Source organism: Arachis hypogaea, chromosome 8 (assembly GCF_003086295.3).
Source record: "Arachis hypogaea cultivar Tifrunner chromosome 8, arahy.Tifrunner.gnm2.J5K5, whole genome shotgun sequence".
Classification (NCBI taxonomy): Eukaryota; Viridiplantae; Streptophyta; class Magnoliopsida; order Fabales; family Fabaceae; genus Arachis; species Arachis hypogaea.
This window is the reverse complement of record NC_092043.1, coordinates 45,624,622-45,642,023: the sequence shown is the minus strand read 5'-3', so window position 1 is coordinate 45,642,023 and position 17,402 is coordinate 45,624,622. Positions and strand designations below refer to the sequence as shown.

At 34.0% G+C, this 17,402-nt stretch overlaps 4 protein-coding genes across 15 annotated transcripts; 2 read left to right on the top strand and 2 right to left on the bottom strand.

The window, feature by feature from the left end:
* Nucleotides 1-3,809: 3,809 nt before the first annotated feature.
* Nucleotides 3,810-4,448, bottom strand: LOC112707785 (fasciclin-like arabinogalactan protein 3). The gene has a single exon (XM_025759744.2). The coding sequence runs from the start codon at nt 4,446-4,448 to the stop codon at nt 3,810-3,812; it is 639 nt and encodes a 212-aa protein (XP_025615529.1).
* A 2,002-nt stretch (nt 4,449-6,450) lies between these two features.
* On the bottom strand, nt 6,451-12,514 carry LOC112707784 (uncharacterized). 12 transcript variants are annotated; one of them, XR_003156137.3, is made up of 12 exons: nt 12,330-12,514; nt 11,604-11,808; nt 11,246-11,451; nt 10,993-11,151; nt 10,776-10,907; nt 10,521-10,671; nt 10,362-10,400; nt 10,182-10,256; nt 10,029-10,088; nt 8,349-8,426; nt 7,453-7,543; nt 6,451-6,956 (listed from the first exon to the last, which is right to left on the bottom strand). XR_003156137.3 is itself a non-coding variant. In XM_072201758.1 (12 exons), the coding sequence occupies exons 4-12, from the start codon at nt 11,085-11,087 to the stop codon at nt 6,906-6,908; spliced, it is 759 nt and encodes a 252-aa protein (XP_072057859.1). In that variant the 5' UTR covers nt 11,088-11,165; nt 11,246-11,451; nt 11,560-11,808; nt 12,330-12,514; the 3' UTR covers nt 6,451-6,905. The 12 variants fall into 12 exon arrangements, 10 of the variants coding, with proteins under 10 accessions (XP_072057859.1, XP_025615526.1, XP_025615524.1 ...); XR_011865053.1 differs by having other exon boundaries at nt 12,340-12,507; XM_072201758.1 differs by having other exon boundaries at nt 8,349-8,413; nt 10,993-11,165; nt 11,560-11,808.
* A 1,797-nt stretch (nt 12,515-14,311) lies between these two features.
* On the top strand, nt 14,312-14,827 carry LOC112705422 (uncharacterized). The gene has a single exon (XM_025756252.1). The coding sequence runs from the start codon at nt 14,312-14,314 to the stop codon at nt 14,825-14,827; it is 516 nt and encodes a 171-aa protein (XP_025612037.1).
* A 28-nt stretch (nt 14,828-14,855) lies between these two features.
* On the top strand, nt 14,856-15,784 carry LOC114924366 (uncharacterized). Its single transcript, XM_029288765.1, has 2 exons — nt 14,856-15,641; nt 15,701-15,784. Exons 1-2 carry the CDS (start codon nt 14,856-14,858, stop codon nt 15,782-15,784), a joined length of 870 nt encoding a protein of 289 aa, XP_029144598.1.
* Nucleotides 15,785-17,402: the final 1,618 nt, after the last annotated feature.

Sequence of the window (17,402 nt, the reverse complement as noted above, 5' to 3'; positions counted from 1 at the left end):
TCCAAAAATATTTTATTATGAACACATCCTTTAAGAAATATAAATTATAGAATAAAAAGTAACAAAACCTACACTTTCATGAATCACTTCAGCGGTATCGTTGCTCGTCTTCGCAACTACAACATCTGAATTGAAATCTCATTAATCAATGTTGATATTAATTAAAGATGTCATTAAAAAATAAAAATAAAAAATTATTAGGTGCGTCAATGGGAGTAGACGTTTTCAGGGAATGAATTTTCTCAATTGTTAAAAAAAAATTGAGAGTGTAAAATATGATCTTTAACCTTTTATTATTCTTTCTCTTATATTTATTTTTTGTCCCACTTATAAAACTAATGGTAAAAGATCATATTTTACTCCCTTAATTATTAAAAAAAATTGAGAAGATCCATTCCCTAAAGGTACAACTCATGTTTCTAAATTGATGCAGGAATTCTTTAACCGAACCATAAAGCCAAATAAAAAGTTTGTCTAGATGAGAATTAAAGATAAAACTCTAATAAAAGTTTTGGGACTTATCGGTTGATTCTCGATACTAGACATCATTTAAATTTGTTAGATATTTTGTATGTATCAAGTATTTTTAGAAATTTAGTTTCTTTATCTAAACTTAATGTTACTGGATATTCTTTTAATTTCGGTAATAGTTGTTTCATTTTGTCTAAACACAACTACATGATTGGATCTGACATACTTTTTGATAATTTATATAAATTTAATTTTGATTATTTATATCATGAATCACTTATGACTTTGCATCATAAAGTTGGTATTAAACATGGTTTAGTGAATGAATGTTCTGCTTACTTCTAGCATAAACATTTAAGTCACATTTCCAAAAAAAAAAATAGATAGACCAATAAAAAATTACATCTTTTTAAATTTAAATTTCACTAATTTTAATATTTGTGTGAATTGTATTAAAGAAAAGCAAACAAAATACACAAAGAAAAGAGCCACAAGAAGTACCCAACTTCTTAAAATTATATACACCGACATATGTAGACCCTTTAATGTAAAATTTTTTAATAAATTTTTTTTTATCACTTTTGTGGATGATTATTCATGTTATGGCTATATCTATCTTTTTTATGATAAATCTCAAGCAACTAATGCTTTAAAAATTTATATAAATGAAGTTGAAAGGCCAGTTAGACAAAAAGATAAAATTATTAAATCTGATAGAGGCGGTGAATATTATAGAAGATACGACAAAAAAGAGACAAAATCCAAGTCCATTTGCTAAATTCTTTGAAAAATGTGGCATATGTGCTCAACACACAACGCCAAGTACACCTCAACAAAACAGTATATTAGAAAAGTGAAATCATACTTTAATAAAAATAGTTAGGACAATGATGAGTAATGCATGTTTATCTATATTATTGTGGATGTATGCTTTAAAAACAGGTATGTATTTATTGAATATATAGGGTTTTTAGTAAGGCAGTTCCTAAAACTCCTTTTGAGTTATGAATTGGAAGAAAACCTAGTTTAAGACATCTACATGTTTGGGGATGTCAAACAGACATAAAAGTAGGGGTGTGTATGGGTCGGGTGAAACCTGGTTTGATATGATTCAGATCCGACCCAAAATATATATTGGACTGATTTATTAGACCCGAACCCGACCCTTAGACTCGATGAAATCTATACACTTTTGGGCCACGATTATATCGGATAAAAATCGGATAAAAACCGAGCCATTAACATTACATTACCTTGATACCTTCTTATAAGCTAGCATGTGAAAATATCCAAATTTCCAAGACTCCAACCATTATTTGACATAGTAAAATTCACTTAGAAAAATATAACAAGAACCAACTATTCTCTAAAATTAAAGCATAACCATAATCAATACTAATATTGTCTAATAACACCAAATATTTAAATCAATACAAATAACACAATATTATGCATTAATTAGTCTAAAATCTTATGCATTTTAAATATAAAACATTAACTTATAGTCTTATAATAACTAATAACACAAAATATTAAGGTTTACAATATTTAAATTCCATATAAGAATAGCCATCATTCATCACTAATAACACAAAATATTAATTGTATATGATGACCAGGCCACCGGGCCGATTTCGGTTGACCCAAGCCATAGCCCAGACCTGACCCAGAATAATGACCGGGTCTATTTTTGAGACCCATATTCAACCCTAAACCCAGTAAAATCATACCAAATTAGTCTCTAAAGTATTTGAAACCGGACTGAATCTTCGGGTTGAACCGGATCATGCACACCCCTAAATAAAAGTTTATAATCTACAAAAAAAGAAATTGGATGCGAGAACATTTAATGGATATTTCATTGGTTATCCAGAAAAATCTAAAAGGTACATATTTTATTGTCCTACTCATAGTATAAGAATAATTGAAACTAATAATGCACAGTTCATTAAGAATGGTGAGATCAGTGGGAGTTTGTTTGAATATGATTAAATTGTTAAAAAGTTCTTTTTTAATATGTGTGGCAAAATTTTAATAACAAAAATAAAAATACTAAATTTTTTTTCTAGAAGTTACCAATTACATATTTTCAAAATATTTTTTATATAATAAATAAATAAAAAAATACGTTTATACTATTGTATCCAAACATAATTATTAGATAGAGTAAAATATCGTTTTTGTTCTTATTTGTATCTCTAACGTTAAATCGTCCTATTTGTATCTCTAATATTTGTAAAACTGATTCAATGTTATCTTGCCGTCAATTACACAACATGAACTTTAGTTTGAGTTTTGAAAATCTCTTCTTGAAGTTACATAATTTACTTTTCTAGGGACATAATTGAATCTAAACACAAATATTGGGTACAATATTGAAATCGAACACATTCAAGTGAGGCTTAATTGAAAATGAATACATTTAAGTGGCAATAATTGAAAAATACAATTTGATTTAACAGTATAATTGACGGTAGGATAATATTGAATCACTTTTATAAACGTTAGGAATACAAATAGGACGATTTAAACGTTAGGAGACAAATTAGACTTACTCCAAATGTTAAAAACAAAAACGATACTTTACTCCTATTAAATAAAAAGATATTTTTATATGAAATATTCAAATATAAAATTACTTTTATTATTTTTCTTTTAAAAAAAAGATTACTTAAATTTTTTTTTGTAAGAACTTATCTAAACAAATCCTAAAAAAATTACTTTGACATTAAAAAAGAAGAATTTAATGTACGATCATTATATAATATCATATCAATAAAAATAATAAAAAAATATTATTTACACATTAAAATTAAGTAAATAATCGTTAAAATTAGTCATTATATATTTGTGTATATTATATATATAATTTATTTTATTTTTAATATATATTTTATATTCTAATGTGTATTTTATTTTAATGATTATTTGATATATATTTACTATAATTGTAAAAATAATTATTTTTATATATTAACTACTTAAATAATAATCTAAAAAGAATGAATTTGATTGAATAAGTTTGTAAAATGTTTTAAGGATGCATCAAAAAGGAAAAGAAAGAGCAGAAGAGCTAGAGAAAAAGAGAGTGACAAAATCCGATAACACAAAAACAATTCACTGTCTCAACCGTATATAAGAATACAATTGAAGTATACAAAATTATATTCTGATAACGAATAACACATCACAATAACATATATGTATACATGTACATATATATATAAATACAGATACAAGCATTTAAAAATTTTACCATACTTTCCTCTTATCCTCACTATAACAACAAAACAATAGCATTATTTGCTACGTTGTTCATGTCATCATTAATCATAACTTTACAATGAAGCAAAGAGCGAAACCAAGGCAATAACTACTCCGCCAAAGAGCCCCATCTCCACGCGACAACCGCCGCTAATACCGGCTGCTGCTTCTTGAACCTTCTTCCCTTCCGACGACACGGTGGCTGCGACGGCGTTCGCAACGGCGGATGGAGCAAAAATAGGCTGGTGAACCTCCAAGATTGAAAGTGATTCGGGTTGAGTGTCAACGGTTCTGACGAGCTTGCTCTCATACTGTTCTTTCTCGGCGGGTGCAAAAGCCACCTCGCCATCGTTGATCAAGTTGACGAAGATTCCAGAAGATGAGAGTGTGGCCAACTTCTCGTGGCTACCAACTGCTCCGACGAGAAGCTTCTCGTCGTAGTAGTTGGTAATCACGTGGTTGGCCAGGACTGCCTTGATGTAGTCCTGGGGCTTCCCGTCAAGGGAGGCGAGTGCGTCGTCGCCGAGGGCGAGGACGGTAACGGCTTTCTGGCCGTTGATTTGATCAACAAGCTTGGTTTCGGTGAGGTACTTGCTGAACTTGGTGAATTCTGGGTATTTGCTGAGTGCGCTGGTGATATCTAAGCCATGAATGCATGAAGAGAAAGCTAGGAAAAGTGCCAAGCACAGAACAGAGGTGTTTCTCGAACCCATTTTTTTTATTATTTTGTTATTGTTTTTTATTCGAAAAGAAAAGGGGTTTTGTTTATTTCTCCCTTTTCTTCTTCTCGTCAATGTATGAATACCGAAACCAAGCTTCGCTTGATTATTGAAGGCAGTAGCAAGGGTTCGTTTATATATTATCTGTTTTGGTTAAAAATAGGGTTTAAAAGAGGGAAAAAATTAGTGGCTTAGGGTTCAGTTACTATATTTAATAGGGGGTTTTAATTTCGATGGTTGAGCATGGTTTTTGGGATGAGTAGAGTTTGTAATTTTGGTACATGATTTATGGATTGATTATAATTTGATTAATGGTGATGCGAAGAAGTTTACGCGAAAGCATGGACTAATCATTTGACATTTAAAGGGAAAGAATATGGTGTTTGGTTCATGTCATAGATTCGACAAAATTGTATATTTGTTATTGAGGCCCTAACATAATCCTTTTTCTCTATCCAAGTTTGAGATTGGTTGTCTGAGATAAGCAGAGTTGTATAAGACATGAAGAGAGGCTGAAGCAGAAACCAGCTGGTTTCTGAAGGAATAACAGAACAAAGCATAAACCGCTATAGACAATAGCGGTTTATGTGTCATACTCATCACTCTCACCAAATCATCATTATTGATACTCATCAAACCATTCTTTTGGTTATTGTCAAAGTCACTACATACAGAATATCGGAATCACCACTCTCCTAATCATAATCATCGTGTACAATATGCAACAACTCGAGCACTGGAAATATCAGTTGCAGCGATTTCTTATACAAAACAAGGTCTCGTAGTGTATGTGTGTTTAGTTTAGCAAAAATTAAAAAAAAATAATACAATAAAATAAAATAAAGATATTGATGAAAAAGGATAGTTGAGAAATAAAATAAAAATGACCTTATATTTAGAAAAGATGAAATAAAAAAAGATAGTTGATAAATAAAATAAAAATGACCATGTATGTATAAAAGTAAGAAGGTGAAGAAGAATAGTTAAGAGAATAAATTTTACAATCAATTCTCAACTGTAAACGTACTTTTGAGGATAAAAATAGAAAAAATCATGTTTAAAAAAAGAAGAGTGATAGGAACCAGTAATTTTTGTGATTTATAACCATCAAGTAGCTATCAATAATGTTTTTAATGGTGTGAGATTTCATCTAATAATGTGGGATTACTCACTTTTTTTTTAGTGGTTACATGCTGACCAGAATTTAATAAAGTTGCTAACCTTAAACTTTTTTCTTAAAAAAATTATCCAAACAAATTTGGTCCAACATTTAACGTGCATTCATGCTTCAACGCTAAACCAAACATGTACTAAATCTTCATTAACAATTGAAAGAGTAAAGTGTGATCTTTTACCATTAATTTTATAAGCGAAACTAAAAATAAATGAGAGAAAGAACAATAAAGAGTTAGAGATCACACTTTACACTCTCAATTTTTTTTATCAATCCTAAAGATCTATTCCCCAAAACCCATAATAAAGGAGAAACTTAACAATGCACTACTGCTGCCTCTGACAGTTTATACTAGCCCTCGTATTTCACATAAACACCGCTACTACCTATTTCTGCTTCAACCTATCTTCAGTAAACCAAAGCTAGTAGTAGCAATTTATATTGATTTTGAATCCGCTGTAATAACAATTTGTATAAATATATAAATATGAGAAAGTTGCAATTACATTTTCAGATTGAAAAAGTTACAATCTAGTAATTTTACGTTCTAATTATTTTATTTCAGAAACTCCCCTTTATTCCTCAATACCATACTCTGCATATTTAAATGAATGGTATGGCAGGCCATCAACATTAGCTAAAGGGAAAGAAGGGATTAATACTTAGTTTTGATCCTGACTTGAGTGATGAATTTAACCATTAATGTATAATTTCTGAGTTTTCATTGATCATCAAATGAAAGCTCTTGATGAAGTGGTATACGTGGTTCTAGAAAGGTAAATAGGCTTAAATAACCAATCATGCATCACGTAGCGAAAAGAATTAAAAAACAAAAGTACCCAACATGGTAAAAAAATTTAAAGATTATGTAGTTGATGCTCTATAGCCAAACAGCAGCAGGCATATAAAGAACAGAAAAGAGACATCTTTTAACCTAACTAACTAACTAACAAACCTTCTGTGACTAGTAGGGGTTGTTTGGGAGTTGAAATTTTGGAGGAAAAGGAAGGGGAAGACTTGTCAGTGTTAAATTTTGAATTTACACTACACCCTTTTTTCACCCTTTCTTCCCCTCTAAAATCCCAACTCGCGAACAACCAGGTAGATACTACAACTTTATGAACTAAAACTTGATTACTTCCTTGTTGTCTTGTCCAACTAAGGATGTTAAACTAAACTCCATTTTGGAAGGACATAGTTTGCAGTATAACTTTTTACTTGAAGATTGACATTCCTCCAATGCTTCAACAAGGCTCGATTCCATGAACGAAGTTCGACTACTCATCAGTAACGTCAGCTGGCAGTCTGTAAGTGCGAATTACTCGAATCTATAGCAACAACAAAGTGGTAGTCAGAAAATTAGCAATAAGTGCTTAGCAGCAATAATATTTGACATTATCACTGTTCCACTAGTATAAATCTACATTAAAATTGAAATTGATAAGGTCCACCACAACTTGTCCAAAACTAAAATACGCTGGCACAGTGGCACTGAGTTCTTCACATGGAATAGATAGTTATGCATGCAAATAAAAGAATTGACGTATTAATCAATTCAAATCGTATTTGTATATAATCATTGCAAATATAAGAATTAACTTATAAAAAAATAATTAATTCCAAATAAATTGCCTTAAATGATCTCATATTTGATTTTTTTTAAATATTTTTTTAAAAAAGGAGCCGTGTAAATATGCAAAGGGAAGTAATAAATCAGCAAATAAGCACAACATATTTAGCAAATCAAATCAAGTTGGGGAAGCAGATAAACCCAGGATATAGCAAAGTTAATACACTAACATGTACGACAGAACCGTACATTACCTGAGCGAAAGCATAAATTGCACGCAAGAGTCTAGCATAATCTGTTCCAAGCATTTGAATGACCAGATCTGCCAAAAATGTTCCCCAGAGCCTATTCAAAAGACCAAATAACATGATTAGAAATATCCACTAATTATGTCTCAAAAAATAGCAAGGAGGAAATGGAAATCCAGCTGAGAAGTGTTAGTGGTGTATTTAATCAAGAGAGTGAATAGCATTTCCTTTATTTGGTAGAAGTGGAACCATAGGTATCCCCTTATCGAAGTTATCTTGATTGAGAATTTGCAATGCTATACCCAGGATTTGAATTCAACACCGTTGCCTAAGGGGTAGATGTATATACTATATACCACTTCAATGGACCATAAATTAGCATTAATACCACCCAAAAGAGTTTGCTGATTTCTTAATACAAAGCTGTCTAAGGAATGCTTATGTTAATGAAATTTAAAGAGGGTTCCTTTGATTAAGGAGAGAAAGGACAAAAAAACGAGGTAAAACATAAAGCACCAGACAAGGAGTAAAGAAGAAGAGTTTGAAGCTTTTTCTTTCACTTTTAGAGCCTCACCCCTAGAAAAATGAATATTGCACAGGAAACCATCACCAACTTGAAAAGTTGCCTATTGTCTTTAAGTGAAAGTATGAAACAAATAATGCTGCTAGGAGGCCAAAATTAGGCAAGTAATGTTAATATTTTTGTTCTCCTCCCTTGTTGGTGTGAGTATGTATGAGAGAAGTTAGGTTAAGCTGAGAAACACAATGCTATTTGTTTTGAGGAAAGCAGATTTTGACAAGCATATCCTTGTCAAAAGAACTGGAAGTTAGCACTTAGCAGATCGATTCATAGATATACAAAAAGTCTGCAAAGAACTTATATATCAAGGTCCAGAACATACACAGGTCCAAGTAATGTGATCATGCTTCTAAAACCGAGATATCTTGATGCAGCACCAAGAAAACCCTGGAACACCAAACTTGATATAAGAGACATACATACTTAGTATCAGAGACACAGTCAAAAATACAATAAATAAAAGTAGTTCATTTGTTGCACAAATAAATGTACATTCGAAAGGCTGTCAAATTAAAACTGCAATATTATCATCCCTATGCATAAGGTGATTAGGAAATGTCAACATTAAAACTCTGAACTCTGAAGCATGGAATCCCGTGCTGGATTTAATTTTCACATTCACAGCCATGCAAGAATATCAAGGATAATAGAGAAGAATTAGTCAAAACAGATTCACATGCTAAAACTGAAAGTAGTTAGAGGTTGTTAGTATGGTTAGAAAGCTGTTATAATAGTCTAAGAGAAATTATTAGAATCTTCTCTCTTTCTTATGTATACATAAGCCTAGTGCTTCTCATGTATTTCAGAGTTTTTAAATCAAAGAATGGAAGGTCTAGAATATTCAGCATCTTTCTCATTCTCTCTAAGATAGTGATTTCTTCATAAAAAAGCAAACCATCATCCTTTCATGGTATCAAAGTTTCTATGGCCAACATGTCAAAAGTTCGATCTTTGTTGCCCTAAAAGAAAAGAATTTAACCATAAGGCAAACAAAAAGAAAAAAGTCCATGCACAACTCATGCTTCGAAGAGGCTCTTGCATGATGAGACGTGTTAAATATATAACCATTCATATACATCTATCTATCAACTTTGCCATTGTTGATCTATAATCAAAATTGACTTTGTTGTATAGTCTAAGAAATGGATAGCATGAGCACCCAAAGACCCTTAAAGCATGATAATCAGGTTGCTGAGAGAACAACAGTTCATGAGGAGATTTGTTTTGTAAAATAGATGAGGAAATTCTATTTATAAGATCTGTAGAAGTTAAGAAGTCTTCATCCCATAAGGTTAATGGCGTAGAGGAAGTGAAAAGCATTGCGAGGCTCATGAACAAATATGGTTCCTATATCAATCATATTAACCACGCTGCTTCTGACCTCAGACAGCCTATTAATGATACTGCTTCTAATCTCATGCTGCAGAATCAAAACAAGACAAATATGGTTCCTAAGAGTGAATTTATGACCCCACATATTAGAAAATCTGTCAAATCTTCTACTGCAAAATGCTCTATTACTCTAATGAGGTAAAAATAGTGTATCATATACGATGTCTGTCATAAATCGCCTTTCCTAAAAGCTTAAGCAATTGAGCATTAGATAATTAATGATTTTATACTTTAATATGCTCCCTCACACAAGCGTGCTTTTGGGCTTAAAGTATGCACAATGCATAAAACCATTCTACCTTGTGTTAAAATTCAAACTTGTTTAGGATAATATAGGGGAAAACAAGGAGCAAACTTTAGACACTAGGCCATAAAAGCTCAATACTATATCCTAAACCATCTTTCTCAAAATATTAAATCATTGGATAGGATAATTTAACGGTGTTAAAGAATGACAAAAATCAACAAAGCCCCTTCACATTTGGCTATTCAACTAATGCATGTGAAATTGGAATTTCCAAACTATTTGTTACTTTGTGATCATTTACTTCCTATAAAGGAATCGCATAAAGTTAGACGCAATTCCAATTTGTGCTATAATATAAGGCACCTGTTTAGCTGCAAGCAAGGCTGCTCGGGATTCTAGATTCGTAATAGCTAACTGTCCACCCTGGAAATTATAAGAACGACAGGCATGTTTAAGTTATACGTGAGAAATATTACTCATGTTATTGAAACAGCCACCAAAGACCAATATTTATACCTTCTTAATTAGCTCTTTCTTAATCTGGTAGTTAGCAGCTTCTGCAAGCACTTTGCCAGATAATTTCCCTGCTAACTGCAAATCAGCACCTTGTCATGAGAGAGACTGAGAGAGAGATGCATTCTTTTGGAGAGAAATAAGAGATAGAGAACAAACAAATGCAAGATATCATTGCCTTACCAATTGATATATCTTTGCCAATGTGAATGCACCACCACCCTTTAATTGACAACAAACAATTACAAAATCAGAAAGAAGTAAGAACACGTCAAGTAACATTTAAGAACAAATTAAGGAAGGTTACAAAGTGAATCATACACGAAGTAACATTTAATCAACCTTCAAAATAATTGATCGAAGATCTTGTGCCCCAACTTTCAAAGCGGCCAGAGATTGAACTTTCCACTGACTGAGTCCGCCTTGTAGACTGCTCTGGCCATCAGACGTTGTGCTTATGTCCAATAAACCTAGATAATCTTCTGATTCCTTCCTAAAAGAATTTTGATGGTATAAGTATAAAAAGATTTTGAATTCCCCGCCCCACAAAAAAAAAAAAAAAAGAGAGAAAGAGAGCATATATATATATATACAGACCCTGAATTGCAGTGCAACAGGTGGAGGAAAATCTCTAGTTCAAGGTCTTCAGTTGACAATTTGGTTGAGCAAGTAATGTTAAGTTTTTTCCTGAGTTGAAGCAATACACTTCTATAAGATGGTCTCCAACCCCTGCGAATAACAAATGAATGTAGGAAACATAATGTAAAAACGGAAGCAGAAAAATAAATGCAAAATAAATAAACAAAGAAACAACCTTAAGGTAGAGCGGGCATCAGCAGCAAGGAAGAAAAATCGGGACTCCAGAGCAGCTATGAAGTGTTGTCGTTGCTGAAGGTCGATGCCAATCATGGTTCGTTCAACATCCTCTACTCTGTTTGAGCTTGTGATGGATTTTAGCAAAGGGCTCAAGTAGCTGCTTGATTTTTACTATAATTTTCAGTTTCCAGTTCATGAGTTATTAACCAATGAATCTAAAGCAACATTAGAATAAAGGAAGTTAACCTCACCTGGGGCCAAAAAGAATTGATTCAATTTCACACAACTCTGACTCGGTGGCAAGTTCAAGCACTGAGTGGAGGTCTGGATCAAAGGAATGACTGTCACTGGAATAAGAAATTGCATTTGCATTTGAATTTGCAGCTTCCACCCGAAATCTTAACCCTCGTTGAAATAGCTCGTCATTCGCACTATTTACCGAATTGCAATTGAGCATCTAAAATAATTCAATTGAGCTCTGGGTTACTGAATGCTCTCTATCAATTTACTTCAAAGAGTGATTGATTATTATTGCAAATAAAAAATCGAGAGAAAGGAAATATACATCATACTGATACAGATGCTGATTCTTGCTACAGTGATACTTACTGGGTAATAGTAAGTGTGAGCACTAAAAACTCTACATCTCTCTATACAGCCCCACGACGACGATAACAAGCACAACTTCGACGCCACACTCATCTTCTCCGGTGCTTTCTACCTTCCTTTCATTCTCCGTTCTCCGCAACACTGCTCATGCTATCCTGCTTCTTCTTTATACCCTCAAATGCTCATCCATCATCAACCACGCATACTTAATCGATAAATTCAGAAAAATAGGTTACATAAGTGTAAAAAATATTTTTAAACATGCCACTATGCAATGCTGCCATCAATCAAGTGTGACTGAGTTGAATTGATGGGTGTATTTATTAGTAGGGTTTGCTATATGCTTAAAACTAGTGATCATTTCGTATGTGATGGGTGTATTTATATTTTATAATCACTTCAGACATTAAAAACACTACATATATAAACTAATTATACAAAACTCAATATACTGGTACTAATTCAAGCCAGTTTATTATCACTAAGGACTTCAATCCCTTCCTTTCCATATTGGAATTAACATTTTTAATTCAATGCGAGATAGTTTTTCATCCCTTAATTAATCTTTTACTAGTTCAACCTGAGTAGTGAAGTAGTGAGTAACCCTTATTTTTTTTTCAGTCATTTCCTATTAGCTTAATTTAATTTGTCAGAATCGGGTAACTGAAACTCAAACAAATCCAATTCTATTTCCAAGTGTAAATTGAAGAGAGCAAAGGGAATTACCAGCTCATACTTTAGGATCTTTATACGAGAGGAGAAGCAAAACAAGAGCGGCGAAATTCGTGAGTGAGAAAAAGAAGGGCTTGGAGAGAAGAGAGCAGAGTGGAGTCAGAGAGAGAGAGAGAGTGTGTTTTGAGGTTTTGTGAATGAGCTCTTCTCAGAGTACACAGTACACACATGGTGGGGATAATGATTAGTGAAATTACACAAAAGCATATACTAGTTAGGCTACTACTCAAATGAAGACGGCAAAAATATCTTTTCATAAAGATACTTTAATTAAAAATATGATTTATTTATTTAGTCACACTTTAAATAAAGATAATACTTTTATAAATATCAAAATTTAACCATATAATACATCATCTAAGAGTCAAAAAAATATATATTCACATAAAAATAAGGGCAATTTATGCAAATAAAATGAACAAGCAAAACCTTTACGCATATACAATATTGGCAATTTCCAGACACAAATGTAATAAACGCAACTATATATAATTCGCTACACCTTATAGTGGAACTTAATTGCACGTAATCCGCTACATGGTATCGCAGATTACGTTGAGGGCTGAGTTACTCATAAACCGCTACACCCTGTAGCGGTTTATAACCAAATGGCGCTACACTCATAATCCGCTACACACTCTAGCGAATTATGAACAATGTGAATTGATGGGAAGATGTCTATATATACCCAACAAGTTGTGTAGAGTGTCATTCTCATTCATTCATAACTTGAGGAATGGAGAGTGAAGAGAGCTTTTTGGTGTTAGTGCATCATGTTGAAAAAATAAAAAAGAGTAAGAGGCACGGTGTGAAGTTTACAAACAGAGAACCGTTGAGTTTTTTGTCAGGTCGTCTGATACACTGTTGGATCTGAAGAGCAGTATACTGCAGAAGTTGGCCGCGGGTGGCACAAAGTGGGTGCAAAAGCTGTTCTACAAGATCCATATTGCAGTTGTGTCAACCGGCGTGCAATACAAAACGTTCGTGTTACGAACAGATGAAGATATGCAGGTGTTGTTTCATTGTCGTCGGAGTTTTCCAGAAGTGATGATACATGAGTTGTTTGCGAAGCTGGAACATGGGATCGATAGTTCTGGTGCATCCGCTCTAAACCCCCAGTCGACCACGATGGGGGTGCCTCCACCTCGATGCCCGTCGTTGCACCTGAGTGTTTGTTGGAGTATCGGCCAGCCGATCCAATTGGGGCATTCGCCTCAATTCATACATCTCCAGATGTAGGACATGAGGGGGAACCGAATCTGGTGGAAAATGTTATGCAAGAGGATGATTCCAATGAAGAGCCTGCAGACATTGGAGGGGACAACGATGATGAAATGTTGCCAAACCTAGCAAGATGTCAGCCGCCATCAAGTGCCGGCACACATGAGCAACCTGCACATTATTCTACCCTGGATCTGGGAGCCATCAGCCAACCGACAGATTCAGCACCAACCTTTGGGGGTCAAGGCTTGCACGAGAAAAATTCTGTAACTGAATTTCAAGTTGGCCAATCTTTCCATAGTAAGGAGGAAGATGTGCTTACTGTAAAGGATTACAGCATTCGGCGCGGAGTTGAGTATAGAGTGATGGAGTCAGATCATCTTAAGTACCATGGGAGATGCAAGGAGTTTGGAAAGGGTTGCACATGGATGATTCGCATCAGCCTTCAAGCACGGAAGGGAACTTGGGAGGTTCGGCGGTACAACGGACCACACACATGCTTGGCTACATCGATATCCAGCGACCACCGACAACTAGATTATCACGTGATATGTGCGAAGATATTTTCTCTGGTTCGAGCCAACGCGGCGGTATCGATAAAGGTGTTGCAAGAAGCTACCGAAGGAACGTACGGGTTCAAGCCAAGTTACAGAAAGACGTGGTTGGCAAAATAGAAGGCGGTAGCACAGATATACGGGGACTGGGGAGAGTCCTACGCCAAGCTACCTCGTTGGATCCTTGGGGTGCAATCCACCATGGAGAGGACGGTTACATTGTTGAAGACATCTCCGGTTCGCGTGGGTGATGATATGGATGACTCAACCGTGTACTTTCGTCGTCTTTTCTGGACGTTTCTTCCTTGTGTTGAAGTTTTCCGACATTGCAAGCCATTGGTAAGCATAGACGGTACTCATCTGTATGGCAAGTATGGAGGGACTTTGCTCTTGGCCATCGCTAAAGATGGGAACTCCAACATCTTGCCTATTGCTTTCAGTCTCGTGGAGGGGGAAAATGCCGAGTCTTGGTCTTTCTTCCTGACCAACCTGCGGCAACATGTGACTCCGCAACAGGGGATACTGGTCATTTCAAATAGGCACAATGGCATCAAGACTGCACTAGAGAACCCGAACAGTGGGTGGTTACCCCCACTTGCGTACCGAGCATTTTGTATTCGGCATGTTGCATCTAACTTCGCACTCAGTTTCAAGGGCACAGATGCAAAGCGTTTGCTTGTGATCGTTGCTTGTGATCGCTGCTTATGCGAAGACTGAGGCGGAGTTTCACTATTGGTTTGATATAATGCGGACTGAGAATTCGGCAATGTGTGATTGGGCGAACAGAATAGAATACGATAAGTGGACTCAGCACCAAGATGGTGGCAGACGGTTCGGTCACATGACGATCAATATATCTGAGTGTGTTAATTCTGTTCTTAAGGGTACACGGAATCTTCCGGTTACCGCCCTAGTCAAGTCCACATATGGTCGGCTAGCGGAGTTGTTTGTGATTCGTGGTCAGACGGCAGAGGCTCAATTGGCCAGCGGTGCCAAGTTCTGCCAATCTTTTATGAAGGCGATGGAGCGCAACTTGAAAGACTCCAGATGTTTTACTGTCACCCTGTTCGATAGACACCAGTCTGAGTACACCGTTGCCGATACGACGTCCATTGGGAGCTTTTCACTTGGGACGTACCGAGTTTCCCTCCAGCACCGTACATGCGACTGTGGATACTTTCAAACTCTCCATTATCCATGTTGCCATGCGATTGCATGTTGTGCCCAGTCACGGCTTGACTGGTCTATCTATGTCGACGAGGTCTACACCATGCAGAAGGTGTTCAGGGTGTACCAGATGGGTTTCGTGCCGCCAGTACCGGAGGGACTTTGGCCACCTTATGATGGTCCGACCGTTATTCTGGACCCCCGCTTGAGGCGTTGTCGTGATGGCCGACCGAGGTCTACCAGAATCCGGAACAACATGGATGAGGCTGACCCTAACCGACCCAAGCGGTGCGGGCTATGCAGACAGCCTGGGCACACGCGTAGGTTAGGTCTTGCCCCTAGAGAGGCTCCACCGTTGCCGATAGTTCGTAGGATTTCTAGTCTGTGTGCTTCTACTTTTTTGAATTTTTTATTCTCTTGTAGCAATTTACGCTTTCGGGTGTTACTGTTAGTTCCTTTCGTGTGTTTGTGTTAATCTTGGTTCCGACCTATTTGTATGACTTATGACTTATGCCTAATGTAAAAATTTAATCCGTGTTACTGTTAATGCCTAGTGCCTATTGTATTTCTATGGCTTATTATTTATGGACATTGTATTTGTATAACTTCGTACATTTTGCATCACGAGTTGTTACTGTAATACTGGTATATATAGGCATCTTCCCATCAATCCACATTGTTCATAATCCGCTAGAGTGTGTAGCAGATTATAAGTGTAGTGTCATTTGGTCATAAACCGCTACAGGGTGTAGCAGTTTATGAGTAACTCAATCCTCAACGTAATCTGCGATACCCTATAACGGATTATATATAGTTGCGTTTATTGTATTTGTATCTGGAAATTGTCAATGTTGTATATGCGTAAAGGTTTTGCTCCTTCATTTTATTTGCATAAATTACCCTAAAAATAATTATAAAATTTTTATTGTACTATCCGCTACTAGTTAATTTATATAATAAAGTGCATAAAGAATTAAGGATATTTTAGTTTAACTTATACTGTTTGAATTCACATCCTCTAAACTTATGAAATTAATAAATTGATAAGATGAGAAATTAATTATATTTAAATTAAAATAATAAAAAAATATTTTATGAGAATTATAAAATTAACATTGATTAATTTTTTATTTTATTATTTTGTCAATTTTTTTATTTTAAAATATTCAAATTTATACTATCTATGGTCTATACTTTCATACTTTTATATCTATCTCATATAATAGAAATATAAAAAAATAGTATACAATTTTCCATTTTGAAAATACAAAATAATATTTAATTTGGTATCTGAATTTACACACGAATTTTAATTTAGTCTTTAAAATTCTAGTTATCTTTATTTAGTTCTCAAATTTTACAAATGCGACTTATTAGTTTCTAGAACAATTTTCAGTATATAGATGTTACTGAAGCACTGGAACAACCAAATGTCACGTTATAACTTATAAAATAATATTGTTTTTGTTTTGGCGCTCAAATAATTCAAATATGATACTGTATCATTTATTTTAGGAGGAAAATTTTTAATAAATACGACTTCTGAGATTATTTTAGGCTATTTAAGTATTAAAACCAAAACAACGTCGTTTTATAGAGTCCAGCGTGTCATCCAATTATTCACCTCTGCCGTTAATGTCTATTCTTTAAAATTACCTCAAAGACAAATATGAGTTACATTTACAAAATTTAGAAATTAAATAAAAATAATTAAAAATTTAAAGATTAAATTAAAATTCAGATACAAAGTTCAATGAACAAATTAAATATTATCTTTTATAAATACCTTCTATTATATGTATTCCATAAAAAGATTTTTTTTGTCTATTTTCAATATTTAAACCCAACTCCTCTTAGTTAAAGTCACTTATTATATAAAAAAATTATTTTTATTATTTTAAATAAAAAAATAAAATAATATATTTAATGGGACATAAAAAATATTGGTACACAATTTTTTTTTTCAAAATATTTTGCATTATATATAAGTCGTATATAAAAAATGTTATTTTCGAATTTGTGCACAAAAAGTTTTAATTAATTAATAAATTTGTCGTCTCAATTAATTTTATTTTTTATTTTTATATATATTTAATAAATAAAATAGTAAATTAACACACTGATA

What these genes read in the sequence shown, in the direction of transcription:
- LOC112707785 (XM_025759744.2), bottom strand. Translation starts at nt 4,448, where the DNA reads ATGGGTTCGAGAAACACCTCTGTTCTGTGCTTGGCACTTTTCCTAGCT.
- LOC112707784 (XM_025759739.3), bottom strand. Translation starts at nt 11,696, where the DNA reads ATGAGTGTGGCGTCGAAGTTGTGCTTGTTATCGTCGTCGTGGGGCTGT. An exon ending in AGAAAGAGCTAATTAAGAAG is followed by an intron (nt 10,089 to 10,181) that starts GTATAAATATTG and finishes TATAATTTCCAG; the next exon opens with GGTGGACAGTTAGCTATTAC. An exon ending in CAATTTATGCTTTCGCTCAG is followed by an intron (nt 6,957 to 7,452) that starts GTAATGTACGGT and finishes TTGTTGCTATAG; the next exon opens with ATTCGAGTAATTCGCACTTA.
- LOC112705422 (XM_025756252.1), top strand. Translation starts at nt 14,312, where the DNA reads ATGGAGAGGACGGTTACATTGTTGAAGACATCTCCGGTTCGCGTGGGT.
- LOC114924366 (XM_029288765.1), top strand. Translation starts at nt 14,856, where the DNA reads ATGCGGACTGAGAATTCGGCAATGTGTGATTGGGCGAACAGAATAGAA. An exon ending in AGGCTCCACCGTTGCCGATA is followed by an intron (nt 15,642 to 15,700) that starts GTTCGTAGGATT and finishes ATTCTCTTGTAG; the next exon opens with CAATTTACGCTTTCGGGTGT.